Raw genomic sequence first — 14,001 nt, forward strand, 5'->3', positions numbered from 1 at the left:
TTGCGGCTTACAGTAGCGGTCGGAGATAACGCGGATAGGAGCACCGCCTCCGCCGCTATTATTATTGCTATTAGTATTGCGAGAACTACTACTATTGCTAGTACTAGTTCCGTTAGAGTTAAATGTCCTAGTAGATACTAAGTTTGCGCCTTCTATATTACGAGAGGCGCGCGTATTAGAACTATTAGCGTTGTTCTTGCTACTATCGTTCTTAGCGGCGAGAGCCTTTATAAGCTTAAAAGATTGCTTACGGAGTTTTCCCTAATAAATAATCTCTTCTAGGGTCGAGTAGATATACTATATTAATGCATCCTTATATTTGCAGTTTAGCTTAGCCTATAGCTTAGCAGCCGTTATTAGTTTATTAGCTTCTATAGACAGAGTCTCCTATTCTATAACAAACTAAGAGAATGAGTTGTCCTTCTATATTAAGGTAGCGAGCTTATACGAGGCCCTACGCTCCTTATCGTTGTCTCCGAACTTCTTGTCTATTACTGCCTAAGCCTTATTAAGGTCTTGCTACTTCTTAGCACCTCGGATAGTATAAAGTTGAATAAATTTCTTCGTAAGGCTGTTAGCCGTAGTACGTATCTTAATGTAATTATAGATCTCCGTAATCTAGGAGTTCTCTAAATATATAGCGGCAATCTTGCTCTATATCTAGTCCTTCTAGTTATCGTATTTAGACTTGTCTAATCTATCGAAGAAATCTGGGTCTAGAAACTTAACCTTAGTAGCGTAGAAGTAGTTCGACTTCTATAAGGTCGTAGATATAGGCGTGCCTACGCGAGGATTCTATAAGGGCAGTTATAGCGGCTATACTAGTATAACGGGAGCCTGCGTCGGTATAGGTATAGCTATATTGTTGCATATCGGAGGCACTCGTCGTAAGTACCCGGCAGTTAGCACTAGTAGTAGAGGCGGCGGCACCGATTACTACTACTACTTAAGGGTGTCGACTATATTATTAAGTAATATAACTTATACTTCGAGATTAGCGATACGGTCTTCCTAGTTACTAATCCGCGCTTCCTTCTAGGCAATCTCGTTATAAGCCTATCGGATAGTGTCTTCGAAGTTATTAAGGTTATTCTCCGCCTTATCTAACTCTTAGTACTTCTAGTTGTACTCTTCTTACGAGACGCCGCCGGTAGTTGCTCTATCGTCTCGTAAATCCTAGACCTCCTTATTAAGGTTCTTAATGTCCTTCTTATATTACTCGCTCTTGTCGGCTAAATCTATATATGCCTTCTTTATAGATTAGTAGCGGACAGTAAGGTGCTTTACTACCTTATACGTATCTTCTAGTACTCGATTAATAAGGCGCTTAAGAGCCTCTAGTCTATTAGCCTTATACTCTACTATTAGGTCCAATTCGTCTATATAGTTAGTTAAGTTAATCTCTTCTCTAAGTCTATTATCCGAAAACTTAAAGCGCACTTATCGATGCTTGTTCTTTAGTTCCTTAGTAGGAGAAGCGCTAAATAGAGAGCTGCCTCGAGAGAACGGCGCGCTACTGCCGAAAGTAGCGCCTATTCCTGCTTTACTAAACATATTGTTACTAAACCCTATAGTAGCTACTAAGTAGGGGCGGCGACTTAGAAAGGGTTCTTAGGACTGCGACTAAGTGCCGCGTACTGTCTAAGAGTCTTAGGTCTCTACGTCGGGTAGATCGCCGTTCTCGTATATAGAATTAAGGTTCTACCGGATCTGCTTCTCGAGATCCTACTTACGCTATTGTTCGCGGTCTATAGGCGTAGACTCGTAGGTAATATCGTAGAAGTCGGAGGGATCGTTAGGAGGTTCTAGCGACGCGAGTCTATATCGCTCGAGTGCTTAGTAGGTCTTATAAAAGGAAAGGGCTGCTCTAGCTTTACGCGTAGCCTCCGCCGCAGCGCTCGATATAGAGCTCTTAGACTTACTATAGTCGCGCGATGCAGACGACTAAGTATGCTATAGTGTTAGTAGACCTACCTTTAGGTATACCTAATACTTTAAGGCGCTCGTAGGAGTCGCCGACGTAGTTCTTAGAGTCGCGAGCAAGTAGCAATAGCTTATTACGTACGTAGAAACCTTCTCGACTACTTATCGACTCGATAGTACGATATAATATTAAAGGTAGTACGTATTTAGGAAGATAGAACGTCGTACGAAGTATCTAAGAGAGCGCGAGAACGCGCGAGCTAAATAGATAGCGACAAGCGCTAAGACATAGGACGGCCTGTCCCTCTTTTATATACTTAGACCCTGTCTTATAATAGCCTCGGATAAACAGGTGCAATACCTCCTTAATAACTAGCGTAAGAAGTCGTATCTATAGGCGACTTAGGCACGGCTAGGAAGCCCTCTTTTAATATAGGTCTAGACAATATCGCCTCTCGAGGGCTATTATAACGCTATTAAATACGATAAGAGGAAAGAGATAGTCTAGCTGTCTATATATAGTACTATAGTCGAGCTAATAACAATCGACGCTCGATTATTATAGAAGGCAGACCTTTAACTATACTAGGTTAGAAAATCTACTAACTTCTAGAAGGTTAAAGAGATACTATTCTTCGAGCGGCTTTAACCTCTAGCGGCTTAGGACCTTATTAGAAAGTAGCTATTAATCGTAGAAGAGTATAAGGCAAAGGGCCTACTAACCTACTATAGCCTTATGCTATATAATAGATAGGAGCCGGCTCCGGCTTACTATAACTACCTTCCGTAGTTTCAAACCTACCTACCTTATTACTATATCCTTAGGTTCTACCTATTTGTTACGCTATTAATACTCTAGCAATAATAGGTATACGTTAATTAGTATACTAGCTTTAATTCTATAAAGATAAGCCTATATTAGAAGCAGCGAGATAGCGATTAGTTATAGCTAGAAGGCTACGAAGATACGCGGAAGCTATAGACTATAGGAGATCTATATCTTCGTAATTTAAGGTCGTACTATAACGAGGCCGCCGAGGGCCTATTTTAACACTTCTATCGTATTCGCGACGATAAGACCGTTAATCTAGTAGTACGCGATAGCTATATACGCGGCTTCCTTCGCAAGGTTAAGGACACGCTATATAGCCTTACTAACTACTCGATTACTAATTACTACGAGAGCGGCGCCCCTAAGGTTACTTTTATAGGTAAGCGGCCGCGGTAGTAGATCAAAATAGTCGTTAGAACTACAGAAGCTCTCACTAATCTATGTAGTACCTCCCCGGCGAACCCGGGTCCTAGATACTATAAGACTAGGCTCAGACCTCATACATACATTGCAGCCACAACAGTCATCCAACTCGAATACTGGAGTAAAACCGCGCCACAATGAAGCCATTCTCCCTTCTGACAACAACCCTATTCACCGCCCTCACGGCAAACGCAAGAATCACAGGCTTCGCAGCCCCAAAAACCATAGCCCCAGACTCAACCATCAAACTCCTCATCCTAACCGAAAACTTCTCCCAAACCGTCGACGACGTAGCGATATCCTTTGGAATTTCACCCACAAATACCTCGTACGCAGGAGCGTTGGGAGATGTCTTGAGTTCGAAATTTTTGGGTCCTGGTAAGTCGACAGGAAAAGGGGGAGAAAAACGGTAATGATGTGTGTTGTTGGTTGCTAATGATACACGCCTCAGATCTCTCGAATATCATCGAAAATATTACGCATTATGTGCATGTTCCGGCGACGGGGTTTGAGAAGGGACAGAGTGTTACGTTGACGGCTGCGCATTTTTCTTTGATTGGGGCGTTGAGGAGTCCGATTGCGACAAGTTATGCTGTGAATATTACGGTGGGGGATCTTACAAGTTTTGAGTACGTGAGGAGTAGTTTAGTTACTGGGAATTAGTCGTGTCCGACGAATGCGAGATCAGTCGTTACAAGTCTGGGTTTGTCAAGATGAATCACATTCAGCCTCGTGTGGCGGATAGATGAAAGTTGACGCTGAGATTCTGGTTCTTCTTTGTCATGTCCTGTCTCTCCATGACTGGAGCTGTGGCATATTTGATATCCAACTATCTATCCTCCAGGCGATGCAGAAGTCTCTCCGACATCAACATCTTTGAAAGGCTGTTCCGGAACAGCAAACATAGGCACTCTTTTAGGTGAGCTTGCCGTTAGATGGGCTGGAATATCGCATGCAGACCCAGACCGCTCTCGAATTATATGCTCATCTCTTCTCGAGGCTCGAGAAGGTGCCTGAGACGAAGCTGTGGAATCATCTCTTTGCAATGCGCCATTGGCAACCGTACTCGGCGGCGTTTTATTGGGCGAAGCTTGAGGCTTGTCGTTGATGCTGGCAGCGAGGCTGAGTGAGGAATTGCTGATTGTCTTGGTTTCTGTTGTTGGAATATCCGGTATTGGTAGTCGGAAACCTTCATTGTGCTGTGGTTCGACAGTCTTCCCTTCGTTGATCGCGTTGACTTTTTCCCGTACACGAGACAGAGCCTCAGCATCATGCTCGTATGGCTTGGGGTCACCTGAAACGCCTGCCATCTGGTCTTGTGGTCCCTTTTGCGAGTCCTGTTCGACCCCAGTCAGCGGCTGCGAATTGGATGAAAAGAATGGACTCTTTCCATCACCATTCCTCTCTGCTTCCATCGAATTCTCAGTATCCTTCGTTTTTTCGTTCTCAGTCGCTGGATTGTTCTTCTTCCGTTTGGCGTCAGCTATCAGCCGGCTAAAGTCATCGCGGTGACGCTTTGCGTAGGAGGCGCCGTCGAAATCCTTCCGCATGACTGAGCCACTCAAGACATTTCCTTGTGGCGCTTTCCCGCCTTGTGTTCGTTCCCATACTTCCAGGTCACGGAGCAAGTCTCTTCGTGAACGAGGGTCATTCGAGTCGCAATTTGCATTCCAGATATTGACCCATTCTTTATGTCGACTTATCAAAAGTTGCTTCGAGCCGAAGTTCGGAAGGCCTTGTTCCTTGAGCTTCTTGGCCAAAGCTGTCTCTTTTAGCATCCCATAGCTCAGCTCATTGATGCGGTCCTGAGGACGTGAATTCTGTCTCGATGGAGGTTTCGATGCCACGCCGTTCAAATTTGTCTTCGACTTCGCCTTGCTTGCTTGCGTCTGCTCGTCTTCACATTTGTCGAGATGGTTGAATACTTCTTCCTCCTTCATGCGCTTGCCGCAACCTAGCGGACATGCTACCAAGCCGTCCGCTGGTCGCTCAGGCTCTGCATCTGGCTGGAATGATTCATCACCGCCGTCCTCACTGTCCTCGATTTCGATAGCTTCAGGCTGAGAGCTCTGAGGATTGGCCATGCGCCGGCTCTTGCTTCTTGTCGTCCGACCTAATGTTTCTCCTTCCACTACTTCATCTGAGTCATCCACCGCTGTCCGTTTCCGCTTGCCCTTCCTCTTTGGGTGCTCTATATCCTGCTGTGCTTTGCGCGCCAATTCTAGCGCTTTCGGTCGTGCATTAATGAATGTAGCGACAACTTCTTGGATCGCCCAATTGTTGCGCAGCTTGCTAGCCTGGTCTGAGGCTCGACATACCGGGCATTTGCCGTCGGAAGAAAGTGAGGTTCGTATACATCTTGAGCAAAAGGTATGGCTGCAAGTCGTGATCATCGGCGTGTCATAGAACTCTTTGCATATTTGACAATGGAGCGCGTTTTCGAGAGCGGCGAGGTCAGGTACGGAAGTGCCTATCCAGTCTGTAGAGTCAGGCACATCGTACGAAGAGTCCATAATATCCTGTTCATGGGTGTAGTGTCATTGACTTTGAAGATCAAGATCGGTTATCTCGCGCATGTTTCGCGTTACGCGGAAAGTGCGACGCGGTTGAGAACGCTGGATTTCATGGAGACCCTTCAATATTTACTGAAGCCTGCAGCTTCACATGCCCTGCGCAACGAACATCAGCAGGCAGATCAGATTTTCTCCATCTTTTCTACGCAATTGGAAAGAACTTTCGGGGAGCGAGAACAGTGCTTGCGGCGGAAAGAACATGTAAGCTCGCTGTTAATACAATGTATCTACACGAAAACCACAAATGCTGCTGCTGCTGGATATCTAATCATGTCCCATGACCCATAATGCATCGAAAGCCTTTCTCATTACTACGTTATGCCGTATGCATCTAAAGCACGGCCATACCAGCGCCAAAGATGACAGCAGCCACGGCACCACCCAGCGTAGTCTTCCGTGGAGCAAGACCACTGCTGGTCGACGAGGCCGATCCAGAAGCTGAGCCAGTAGCCAGATCCCCAGAGCCAGGTCTATTAGCACTGGACTGCGGCTTAATGGCGAGGTTCTGGATTTCTGCACCATTGGTTTGATACACTGCGACTTGAACCTTTGTTTGCGTTACCTTGACGATCTTGCCGATTGGTGCGTTCGAAACGCCGTTTGCGATGAGGGACGAGGCGCCTTGAGGCGTGCTGGGAATGTCGAAGTCGTTGCTGAAATCGTCGCTGTTGATCAAGCTGGAACTACAGTCTGGAGCCTGCAGCTTGGTTGCTGTATCATTCTGTGTGGTGATGAGAGTGATATTGAGTTTATTGTACTGAGATTTGAGAGTGTTGTAGTCTCGAAGCAGAGTCATGGTGCCATTTTTGTTGACTTGCGTCATACCATAGTTGGAAGACTCCTGAGTCCACTCATAGACTAGACCACCGGAGAGGGAGGTCATCCGAGGTCCGTAGAGAACTGGCACTTCTTCGAAGAGACGTGGCTCTGGTACGTTGCAGCCGTACTCGGAGAAGAACACTGGTATTGTGGAATTGCCGAACCACTCGACCAAGACATTGTAGCCGGAAGTTGTAAAGCTGGAGGCATCGCCACACCAGCTGTACGAGTTCAAACCAAAGAAGTCAGATCTTGACATGTCGTCGTTTCCATTGATGCACTGAAGGTATGCCCAAGTATCGTGCAGAACTTCCTGAACCTGAGCTGCCGAGTAGCCGACTGGGATTGTTCTAGAAGCGTGGTTCTTGATGTAGTTCTTCAAATCACGCTGAACGGCTCTGATGTATGGAGGATTGTCCTTGGCTGTGGGTACGTCGTTGATGATCTCGTTTCCAGCAAAGAATCCGAGAGTGTTTGGATAATCCTTGAAAGCCTCGACAACTGTGAAGATGTGCTTGAGGTAGTCCGCAGTGTAACTAGCACTGGGATTCGACCGGTCCAGGCTCTGGCCAGAGAGGGGCGAGTTCACGTCGATGATCATGTAGATTCCGACTGCGTTGAAGATAGACACGCATTCGTCGTGGTTCAAGGTAGGATCAACGTTGTACGACCGGATTGTGTTGACACCCAGCGCCTGCATCAAGGCAGCATCACGAAGACTTTGACTGCATCAGCAAGTGTCCCAGGTATGATGTGCCTCGAACACATGTGACCTACCAAGTCGTAGCATTGCTAAGAGGATCTCCACTGTTTGTACCATATGCGCCTTGTCCACCTGGCTGATAGTCCACTCCAACAATCATCAACCGCTCCCCGCTGTCAGAATCAACAAACTCTTGCTGCTTGACCTCGATCGGATTCACGGCGGCGGCGGTGGCTGCGAGCGCGCATATCGATGCGAGGGCTGATAGCTAGGATTTATTAGCCAGTCTGCTTCTCAAGCATTTGATCGAGTGTATCCGTCATTCGAGACTTACGGGTCTCATATTGGCGCCGAGAGAGAGACCCAATGCTTAGCTTTTGCTTCGTTCAACAGGGTCAAGCCTGGTTCTGGGACGCCTTCCCCGGCTTCGCTACCAGCTCTGTTTCCAATGAGTGACGATACAGCCCCGCTGCTAATGATGGTATGAGTAGTGAGCGAGCGAAAGGCCGAGTGGCGACAGCAACACTCAAGAAAGGTTGTTGTATTAGCCAAGTCCAGCGCACCACTATCGGCGCAGGTACACAGCAACGAAGTTTAAAACTCGTCCGCGATACCGTTTCGAGAAAAGCCAATCTCCAGCACAGACTTTCGCGTGACACGCGTGGCAGGGATGGTGTGGATGATTTTGACATTATCGTCTCACTATTGGCTCTACAGCCTCTACTGTTTGACCTCACGTCTTGCAAGTGTCTCCAACCACATGCTCACGTTGTGTTCAACTTGTGCGAAGGCGAATCTACAAGTCGTGAGGGGTCCACGGTAGAGCTGACTGCCGTGTCTCGTGGCCAATGGCAAACGCAGGTGCTATGGCGACCGGGTTGGCTGGGTGCAGGAATTGCATGTGTCTCCTTACAAACAGCATTGTTGTAAAGGCAAACAGCAGCAGCAATTCGTGATACTCGACTACGTGCAGCCTGTGCCTGGGCCGTCAGTCCGCCATCAGGATGTTCCCAAAGCTTTGCAAGGCTCATCTAGCCACGAACTTGCTCTCGAAGCCTGGCAAGATTATCAAAAATGAAATACCGAGGCTCGAAAACTTTCATTGGAAGAGTGCAACTTTGCAATACTAATCATCTCTCACTGCAACCCTGAGAACTGCTCACACAAATGCGCCTTCGCTAATCACATCCAGTTCCCATCACTTCGCAAACCACAGCCAGATATCTCCTCCCAAGCGCCTAACTAATCGAAACAATCAACAATCCAAACAACAACAACAGAATCTAATGCGGTCCCATCAAAACCCAGTACTGAAAGTCACGATAGTAAGGCTCAATCCTCTTCCAAGTCGCCTTCCCTTCCGCCGACCAATGACGAAACTTCATCGCAACAGCTTGTCGCCTCGAAACGTTGGCTTTCTCGGCTCTCTTGATAAACTCTTTCATCGAAATGATTGAAGAAGCATCATCATCATCATCATCGTCGATTTCCTTCTCGTCGAATGAAGCCTTTTCTCCAGAGCGAGCCATTTGGACTGGTCTCTGGTATTGTGGTGGTTCTGAGGATGGAACTGCCAGGTCCGCATCTGTCACTTTCGACTCGGATTGTGCTAGGCTGAGGAGGGTTTGATGGCGAGCTTGATGGGCTGACGTTGTTGAGGATGTGCTGGAGCCAGAAGAGTAGGATGGTGAAGACATTGTTGCGAAAAATGATGTAGCCAGCCTCAGATGGGGGATGGGGGATGTCTTGATCCTTTTATGTGCGATTGCGAACCAATCCTTCAGATTGTCAGGACTTTTCGTGAGATGCTGAGTATGATGTGGTGAAGGAATCACTCCTTCAGATTGGCAGGGCTTTCGTGAGATGCTGCGTCGATGTAATGGAGGAATCAATCCCCTTCACCACGACTTATATACCACAAGGCTCGGATAACTACCTGCAATGATGGACTGGCACCGATGACTCCGTATCCTCGTCACGCATTCCTTTTCAATGCGAAGGGCGTTCTCCCACAAGGCGCGGTTTGGACATGTGGCTTGCTGAGATCCTCCAAGAAGTCGAAGCTGACCAATCCGCACAACTTGTACTTCACGCCTTACGAAATTTCTCACGCTTGGATATGACTGTGTTGACGCCACTAAACTGTGAGATTGGGCATGTTGCGATGGCAGCTAACCGCTCTCACTGATTTGTGCCAAGTTTACCGTATTTCTGACCGTCTTTCCTGAAGGCTGGATGGTCGATTGTGGCTTGCGTGCAAAAGCTGGGCATTGCAAGCAACTTTTAAGCTTCCGAGTCAGCTCCTTCAGATTTGTGGGCAAAAGGCGAAGGGGCTGCGGCCTGTCGTTGCGGCATTCGCGCGAAGACGATGATGGAAGTTTTGCAATTCAGCAAGCCACTGAATTGCTCAAGACGTGAGCATTACCTGGTACGATCAAAGCTGGCTTCAGGCGCTCTTGGCTGAATTTGACGCTCTGGTTCATTCACATCACAAGAGTACAGCTAATGTCAGTGCAGCTAAGGAAATGCTCTTTTGAGGCGAGTCGAAGGTGCTCTTTCCTCTTGCGCTGACCGGTTTGTTCGGAAAGACCCGCAAGGCAAGAATGACGTTCGGTACGCTTTACACCTCTGCACCCTGTCTTGAAATCGTCACTCGAGTTCTCGAGTCTGCAGAACGAGACGCGGACACTCATTCAACCAACTCAGATCGGTAGCTCTCAGACTCGTGACTGCTGTTTCACGTCAACACGGTTGCTGACTCTAGCTCAGTATCGTAATGGCGTCGACCACTCCAGGCAGAATCGGCCTCTTCGACCTTCCTCCAGAGCTGCGAAACGAGATCTATGCATACGCTCTCGCAGAAGACAAGCCAGTTGAAGTCGATCGGTCTGACTCTCCACGCAAGCCACCGGCGCTTTTGCGCATCTGTCGACAGGTCTACCACGAAGCATGGCCCATATTCTACCGCGTCAACATCTTCCAAACCGACTGTTACAATAGCGCCGAAGTCTTCCTGGGTGGGCTCAGCGACAAAGCACTGTCCTCACTTCGATGCCTTCGTGCGACAAATGCTCAGCAATCAAGGTTAGCCAAGTTCATGACTGGCTGGTGGATCTCGTTCGTCAAAACCTCGTTGGAGAAGCTACATGTGCGTGGTGGCAGGCGCAAAGTCAGCGCCGATGCATTGTTTATGCCTATGCCGGTCGGCAGCACGTATGAAGTGAATTGGGTCACTTCAGCTCAGATTCCTGACTTCGTGATCAAATCCGGTGAATCCGGTGACATGATCATCAGAGCAGAAGACGCCCATCTCTAGGCAAGCGAAGACTCCTCTGACAGCGGTTCGGATGATGCGGACGATGATGACAATGAGGCGGAGGACAGCTTGTCTGATGTAGATGACGGCTCTGATCCGGAAGACAGCTCTGACGCAAGCAGCGGAAGCGATGGCGATGGCGATGGCGATGATGGCGCCTGAAGGGCTCAATTCGCAGGGTTATACCTCGCAAGCATTTGCTGGCTCTATCAGAGGCTGGTGGTCTTATCATAGCAGAGCCTTCGGCGACAGCAGCAAGACCTGAATGCACAGTGGGATCCACTAGCTAGCTCTATGTCCATGTAGAACAGCTAATTGACCACGTATGCCTTTGCGTCCTTGCCAAACAGCAGATGCGGCTTCCTCTCGGCCAGATCCAGGATCGTTTGAGCAAATACAGAGTTTGCCCATGCGAACCAGCTTCGAGTGTAGTCCCGGATTCGCTCCACGTTAATGCTCTCATGCACAAGTCCTAGTGGCGAAGCTCTCTTCACCAGCTTCAGAAGTTCAGTAATCTCGTCGTCGTCATCGCTCGTCATTGCTTGAATGAGCAAGGACATGGGCCAAGCATTATTGAGACCACAATGAGGCCCACCAATGCCCTTGAAGGCCGAGCCTGTCATGTAATACGGATTCCCGTCCTTCGATAGAATCATCTTCCTCGTGTTTTGATAGGTTCGCTCATCCTTTCGAAGGAAACCCAGGTATGGTAGAGCTAGCAGCGAAGGCACGTTCGCATCGTCCATCAACAAGTGTGACCCATATCCATCAACCTCAAAAGCAAAGACCGAACCCCATTTCTTAGTTTGCACCACGCCGTGTTCCCAAACACCTTTCTCGATCTTGTCGCCTCGTGACTTCAGCTCTTCACCGACCTTTGGCTTACCAGCTGCGATCAGCACTTCTGCTGTGCGCTTCAGCTCGTGTGCCATCATGGCGTTGGCTGGGATGAAGAAGCCGAAAATGGTGGCATCATCACTCGGTCTGAACGCAGATCTAATGAGGCCGGTGCCCCAGTTCAGGGGATTGCCGTTCCCGTTCAAGTTCAGCGTCTCTGTACCGGTGTTTGTATTGCGCTGGAAGCGGTATGCTTGACGCTCGAAGGTACCTGTGTCCTGGTCGAAGGTCGACTTGCTCTGCTGGTCGAGCACTCGCAGCAAGCTCTCGAGCGCATGATACCATCGTTGGGTCAAGAACTCTGTCGATTTCGTATGGTCGTAAAACTCGTTCCCCAATCGGAGGAAGTGTGCTAGTGAGTCCAGCTCGTACTTGCACTCGAACACCTGTCCTGGCTCATATCCTGGATGCACATTGTCGCCCTGCCCGTTATCACTCGGACTGAGCTTACTTGGAGGCGGTGGCTGGAATGCATTGCAGTACGGCGACTCAATCACGTACTCAGCCTGTGTATTGATGGCCCCTAGTATGAGGTTGTGAATCTTCTTATCCTTATTTGCCAACCGCTGGTATTGGGCCAGCTGATTTGTGCTGTCCCGCAGCCACTCGGCATTGATATCACCTGTCACGATGAAGCTCTGTGGACCTTCCCACGAGCCTGGCACCTTGAATATTTGCTGCATCTTCGACTCTTGCTTCTCGTTGCCATCTACATGCCACCGCACGGTCGTGTCTAGTGTGTTGGGGAAAGCATTCTCGAAGATACGCGCTAGGTCACGGTCTACCATAGTCGAGTTCATATCCTTGATAATCTTTTCGACCAGGTCCGATTCGAATGTCCGGCATCGCTTCGACGGTCGCTGGTATGGTAAAGCCATGGGGCCATCGCTGTACGGGTGGCTATTGGAGCATCAGTCTCCATCACCGTCCTCCTTACGATCTGCTCAACGTACTGCGCGAATCGGGCATAATTCTCGAAGGCCGGACATGCTTCCTGATATCTCGACTTCGAGTAGCCATGATCGCTTGCGACGGCACTGTCGAAACAAAGGCTGGCAAGCACAGCCAGAGCTGCCGTAGTCGGCGCATGCATATCGGCCGATGTAAGATATCTATAATAATCTTGAGGTGATGGTTCGTTCTCGATGATGCCGCTGGACAGACAGCTGAAGCGTCTCAAAAGCAGGGAATGGCGACGATTATTGCCATTCCGATGCGTTGAATGCTATGCCAACGAGGAATGCAAGGTGTGTTCAACTGTATTGTTGCTGCCCCGGTCAGGCCGGCCGAGGCGCCGCAATCAGGTGTAAGTAGATCAACCAAGACAAGGGTGTAGATCGCGCCGCTACGGCGGCTAGGTTTAACAAGGCGCTTGACCACTTCTATAGTTGTTGATAGGCTATATATGGACCGCTAAGAGGTCCAATTTCGAGCCAATTTAAAGCCTTGTAATCGTATAGTATAGGCCTGCTTATAATAAAGCTAAACTAGACCTTATCTAGCGGCTATTTCTACCTCTTATTTATCGACCTATTCTACCTCTTCTTCGCGTTACGTATCGCGCTTATTTTAACCTTACTGTCGCCAATTCTACGCTCTTTATAATAGCTAAGCCGTCGTACGCTAAACACCTATCTCCTAAGGATATTAAGTTGTTGCTTAGTAAGCTAGAAGTAGAGCGGCCGGTGCGTATAACTCGTCTTATAGACCGTATTATAACTAAGTAGATTGTAACTAAGTAGATTATTATAGTTTAAGAGCCCGTTTCTACTAAATCTATACGATCGAAGGCGCCTATTCTTCTACCCTATAGGTAGTAAGAAGGGTATTTATCGAGTAGAGGGCTTCGAATACGACGAATACCGCTATTTCGTATCGAATATATAGTATTATAAAGATCGACCTAGCAAGTTGTTAGTAGACCGCGATAATAACCGCTTATATCGACGATTAAGCCTTAAATATCGTATTTATAAGCGCTATATAGACTACGACCGCGCAGACCGTAAACAGCGCGCTTCTAACGCTTCTAAGGGTATAGTTATCGTTACTAAGCCTAGTAGAAAGCGTATCGCGCGAACGAAGCCCTTAGACGACTATAGTACGAAGTTGTCTATTATTAAGGTATACGAGAAGCGGCCTAAGGCCTATTTAGGCGAGTTCCTCGATAACTGCGTACCGAAGGCTCTACCTACTAATTTAACGGTTATAAGGCCGATCTACGTCGAGCTAGAATCGCTAAAGGAAGGTTATTCGTATAGTCTCGAGTTTATAGATAGATTAGCGACTAACGACGGTATAAAGGCCGTTTAGAAGGACCTGCTAGATTCTCGAGCTAGTTAGTGTTATAGAGTAAGCTCTTAGCGCCGAAAACTAACTATTCTAGTAGGCTTAATAACTATCGCTTAGTTAGTTAACGATATAAGACGACCTAAACAGAAGCAGGTATAGTGCGACGCTAGAGCCGTTATTATTACTCGAGACCGTATTAGTAGCGCTAACCGCGAAGCCCTAA

At 48.0% G+C, this 14,001-nt stretch overlaps 6 protein-coding genes across 6 annotated transcripts; 2 read left to right on the forward strand and 4 right to left on the reverse strand.

Annotated features, from left to right (window-relative positions):
* Positions 1–3,825: 3,825 nt before the first annotated feature.
* On the reverse strand, positions 3,826–5,700 carry MYCFIDRAFT_205100 (uncharacterized protein). Its single transcript, XM_007932750.1, has 2 exons — positions 4,575–5,700; positions 3,826–4,515 (listed from the first exon to the last, which is right to left on the reverse strand). Exons 1-2 carry the CDS (start codon positions 5,689–5,691, stop codon positions 4,469–4,471), a joined length of 1,164 nt encoding a protein of 387 aa, XP_007930941.1. The 5' UTR covers positions 5,692–5,700; the 3' UTR covers positions 3,826–4,468.
* Positions 5,701–6,082: 382 nt separating this feature from the next.
* Positions 6,083–7,526, reverse strand: MYCFIDRAFT_31412 (glycoside hydrolase family 72 protein; the record flags this gene model as incomplete). Its single annotated transcript, XM_007932295.1, has 2 exons — positions 6,083–7,289; positions 7,348–7,526. Coding segments are annotated over 2 exons (1,386 nt in total), but the record flags the coding sequence as incomplete, so codon positions are not given.
* A 113-nt stretch (positions 7,527–7,639) lies between these two features.
* Positions 7,640–8,351, forward strand: MYCFIDRAFT_178719 (uncharacterized protein; the record flags this gene model as incomplete). Its single annotated transcript, XM_007932751.1, has 3 exons — positions 7,640–7,725; positions 7,762–8,174; positions 8,206–8,351. 3 exons carry the CDS (start codon positions 7,640–7,642, stop codon positions 8,349–8,351), a joined length of 645 nt encoding a protein of 214 aa, XP_007930942.1.
* A 21-nt stretch (positions 8,352–8,372) lies between these two features.
* On the reverse strand, positions 8,373–9,256 carry MYCFIDRAFT_178720 (uncharacterized protein; the record flags this gene model as incomplete). Its single annotated transcript, XM_007932752.1, has 6 exons — positions 8,373–8,389; positions 8,415–8,431; positions 8,460–8,515; positions 8,578–9,139; positions 9,176–9,205; positions 9,237–9,256. 6 exons carry the CDS (start codon positions 9,254–9,256, stop codon positions 8,373–8,375), a joined length of 702 nt encoding a protein of 233 aa, XP_007930943.1.
* A 46-nt stretch (positions 9,257–9,302) lies between these two features.
* Positions 9,303–10,751, forward strand: MYCFIDRAFT_178721 (uncharacterized protein; the record flags this gene model as incomplete). The annotated part of the gene is made up of 10 exons (XM_007932753.1): positions 9,303–9,431; positions 9,473–9,527; positions 9,562–9,568; positions 9,598–9,650; positions 9,686–9,784; positions 9,817–9,910; positions 9,940–10,014; positions 10,043–10,542; positions 10,568–10,614; positions 10,647–10,751. The coding sequence occupies 10 exons, from the start codon at positions 9,303–9,305 to the stop codon at positions 10,749–10,751; spliced, it is 1,164 nt and encodes a 387-aa protein (XP_007930944.1).
* A 149-nt stretch (positions 10,752–10,900) lies between these two features.
* On the reverse strand, positions 10,901–12,579 carry MYCFIDRAFT_31191 (uncharacterized protein; the record flags this gene model as incomplete). The annotated part of the gene is made up of 2 exons (XM_007932293.1): positions 10,901–12,386; positions 12,440–12,579. 2 exons carry the CDS (start codon positions 12,577–12,579, stop codon positions 10,901–10,903), a joined length of 1,626 nt encoding a protein of 541 aa, XP_007930484.1.
* Between the last annotated feature and the right edge of the window lie 1,422 nt (positions 12,580–14,001).

Source organism: Pseudocercospora fijiensis (genome assembly GCF_000340215.1).
Source record: "Pseudocercospora fijiensis CIRAD86 unplaced genomic scaffold MYCFIscaffold_9, whole genome shotgun sequence".
In the NCBI taxonomy this organism is placed as follows: domain Eukaryota; kingdom Fungi; phylum Ascomycota; class Dothideomycetes; order Mycosphaerellales; family Mycosphaerellaceae; genus Pseudocercospora; species Pseudocercospora fijiensis.

Coding starts and splice junctions, on each gene's coding strand:
- MYCFIDRAFT_205100 (XM_007932750.1), bottom strand. CDS start 5,691: ATGGACTCTTCGTACGATGTGCCTGACTCTACAGACTGGATAGGCACT. Junction 4,516..4,574: donor GATGGAAGCAGAGAGGAATG/GTGATGGAAAGA, acceptor GGGGTCGAACAG/GACTCGCAAAAGGGACCACA.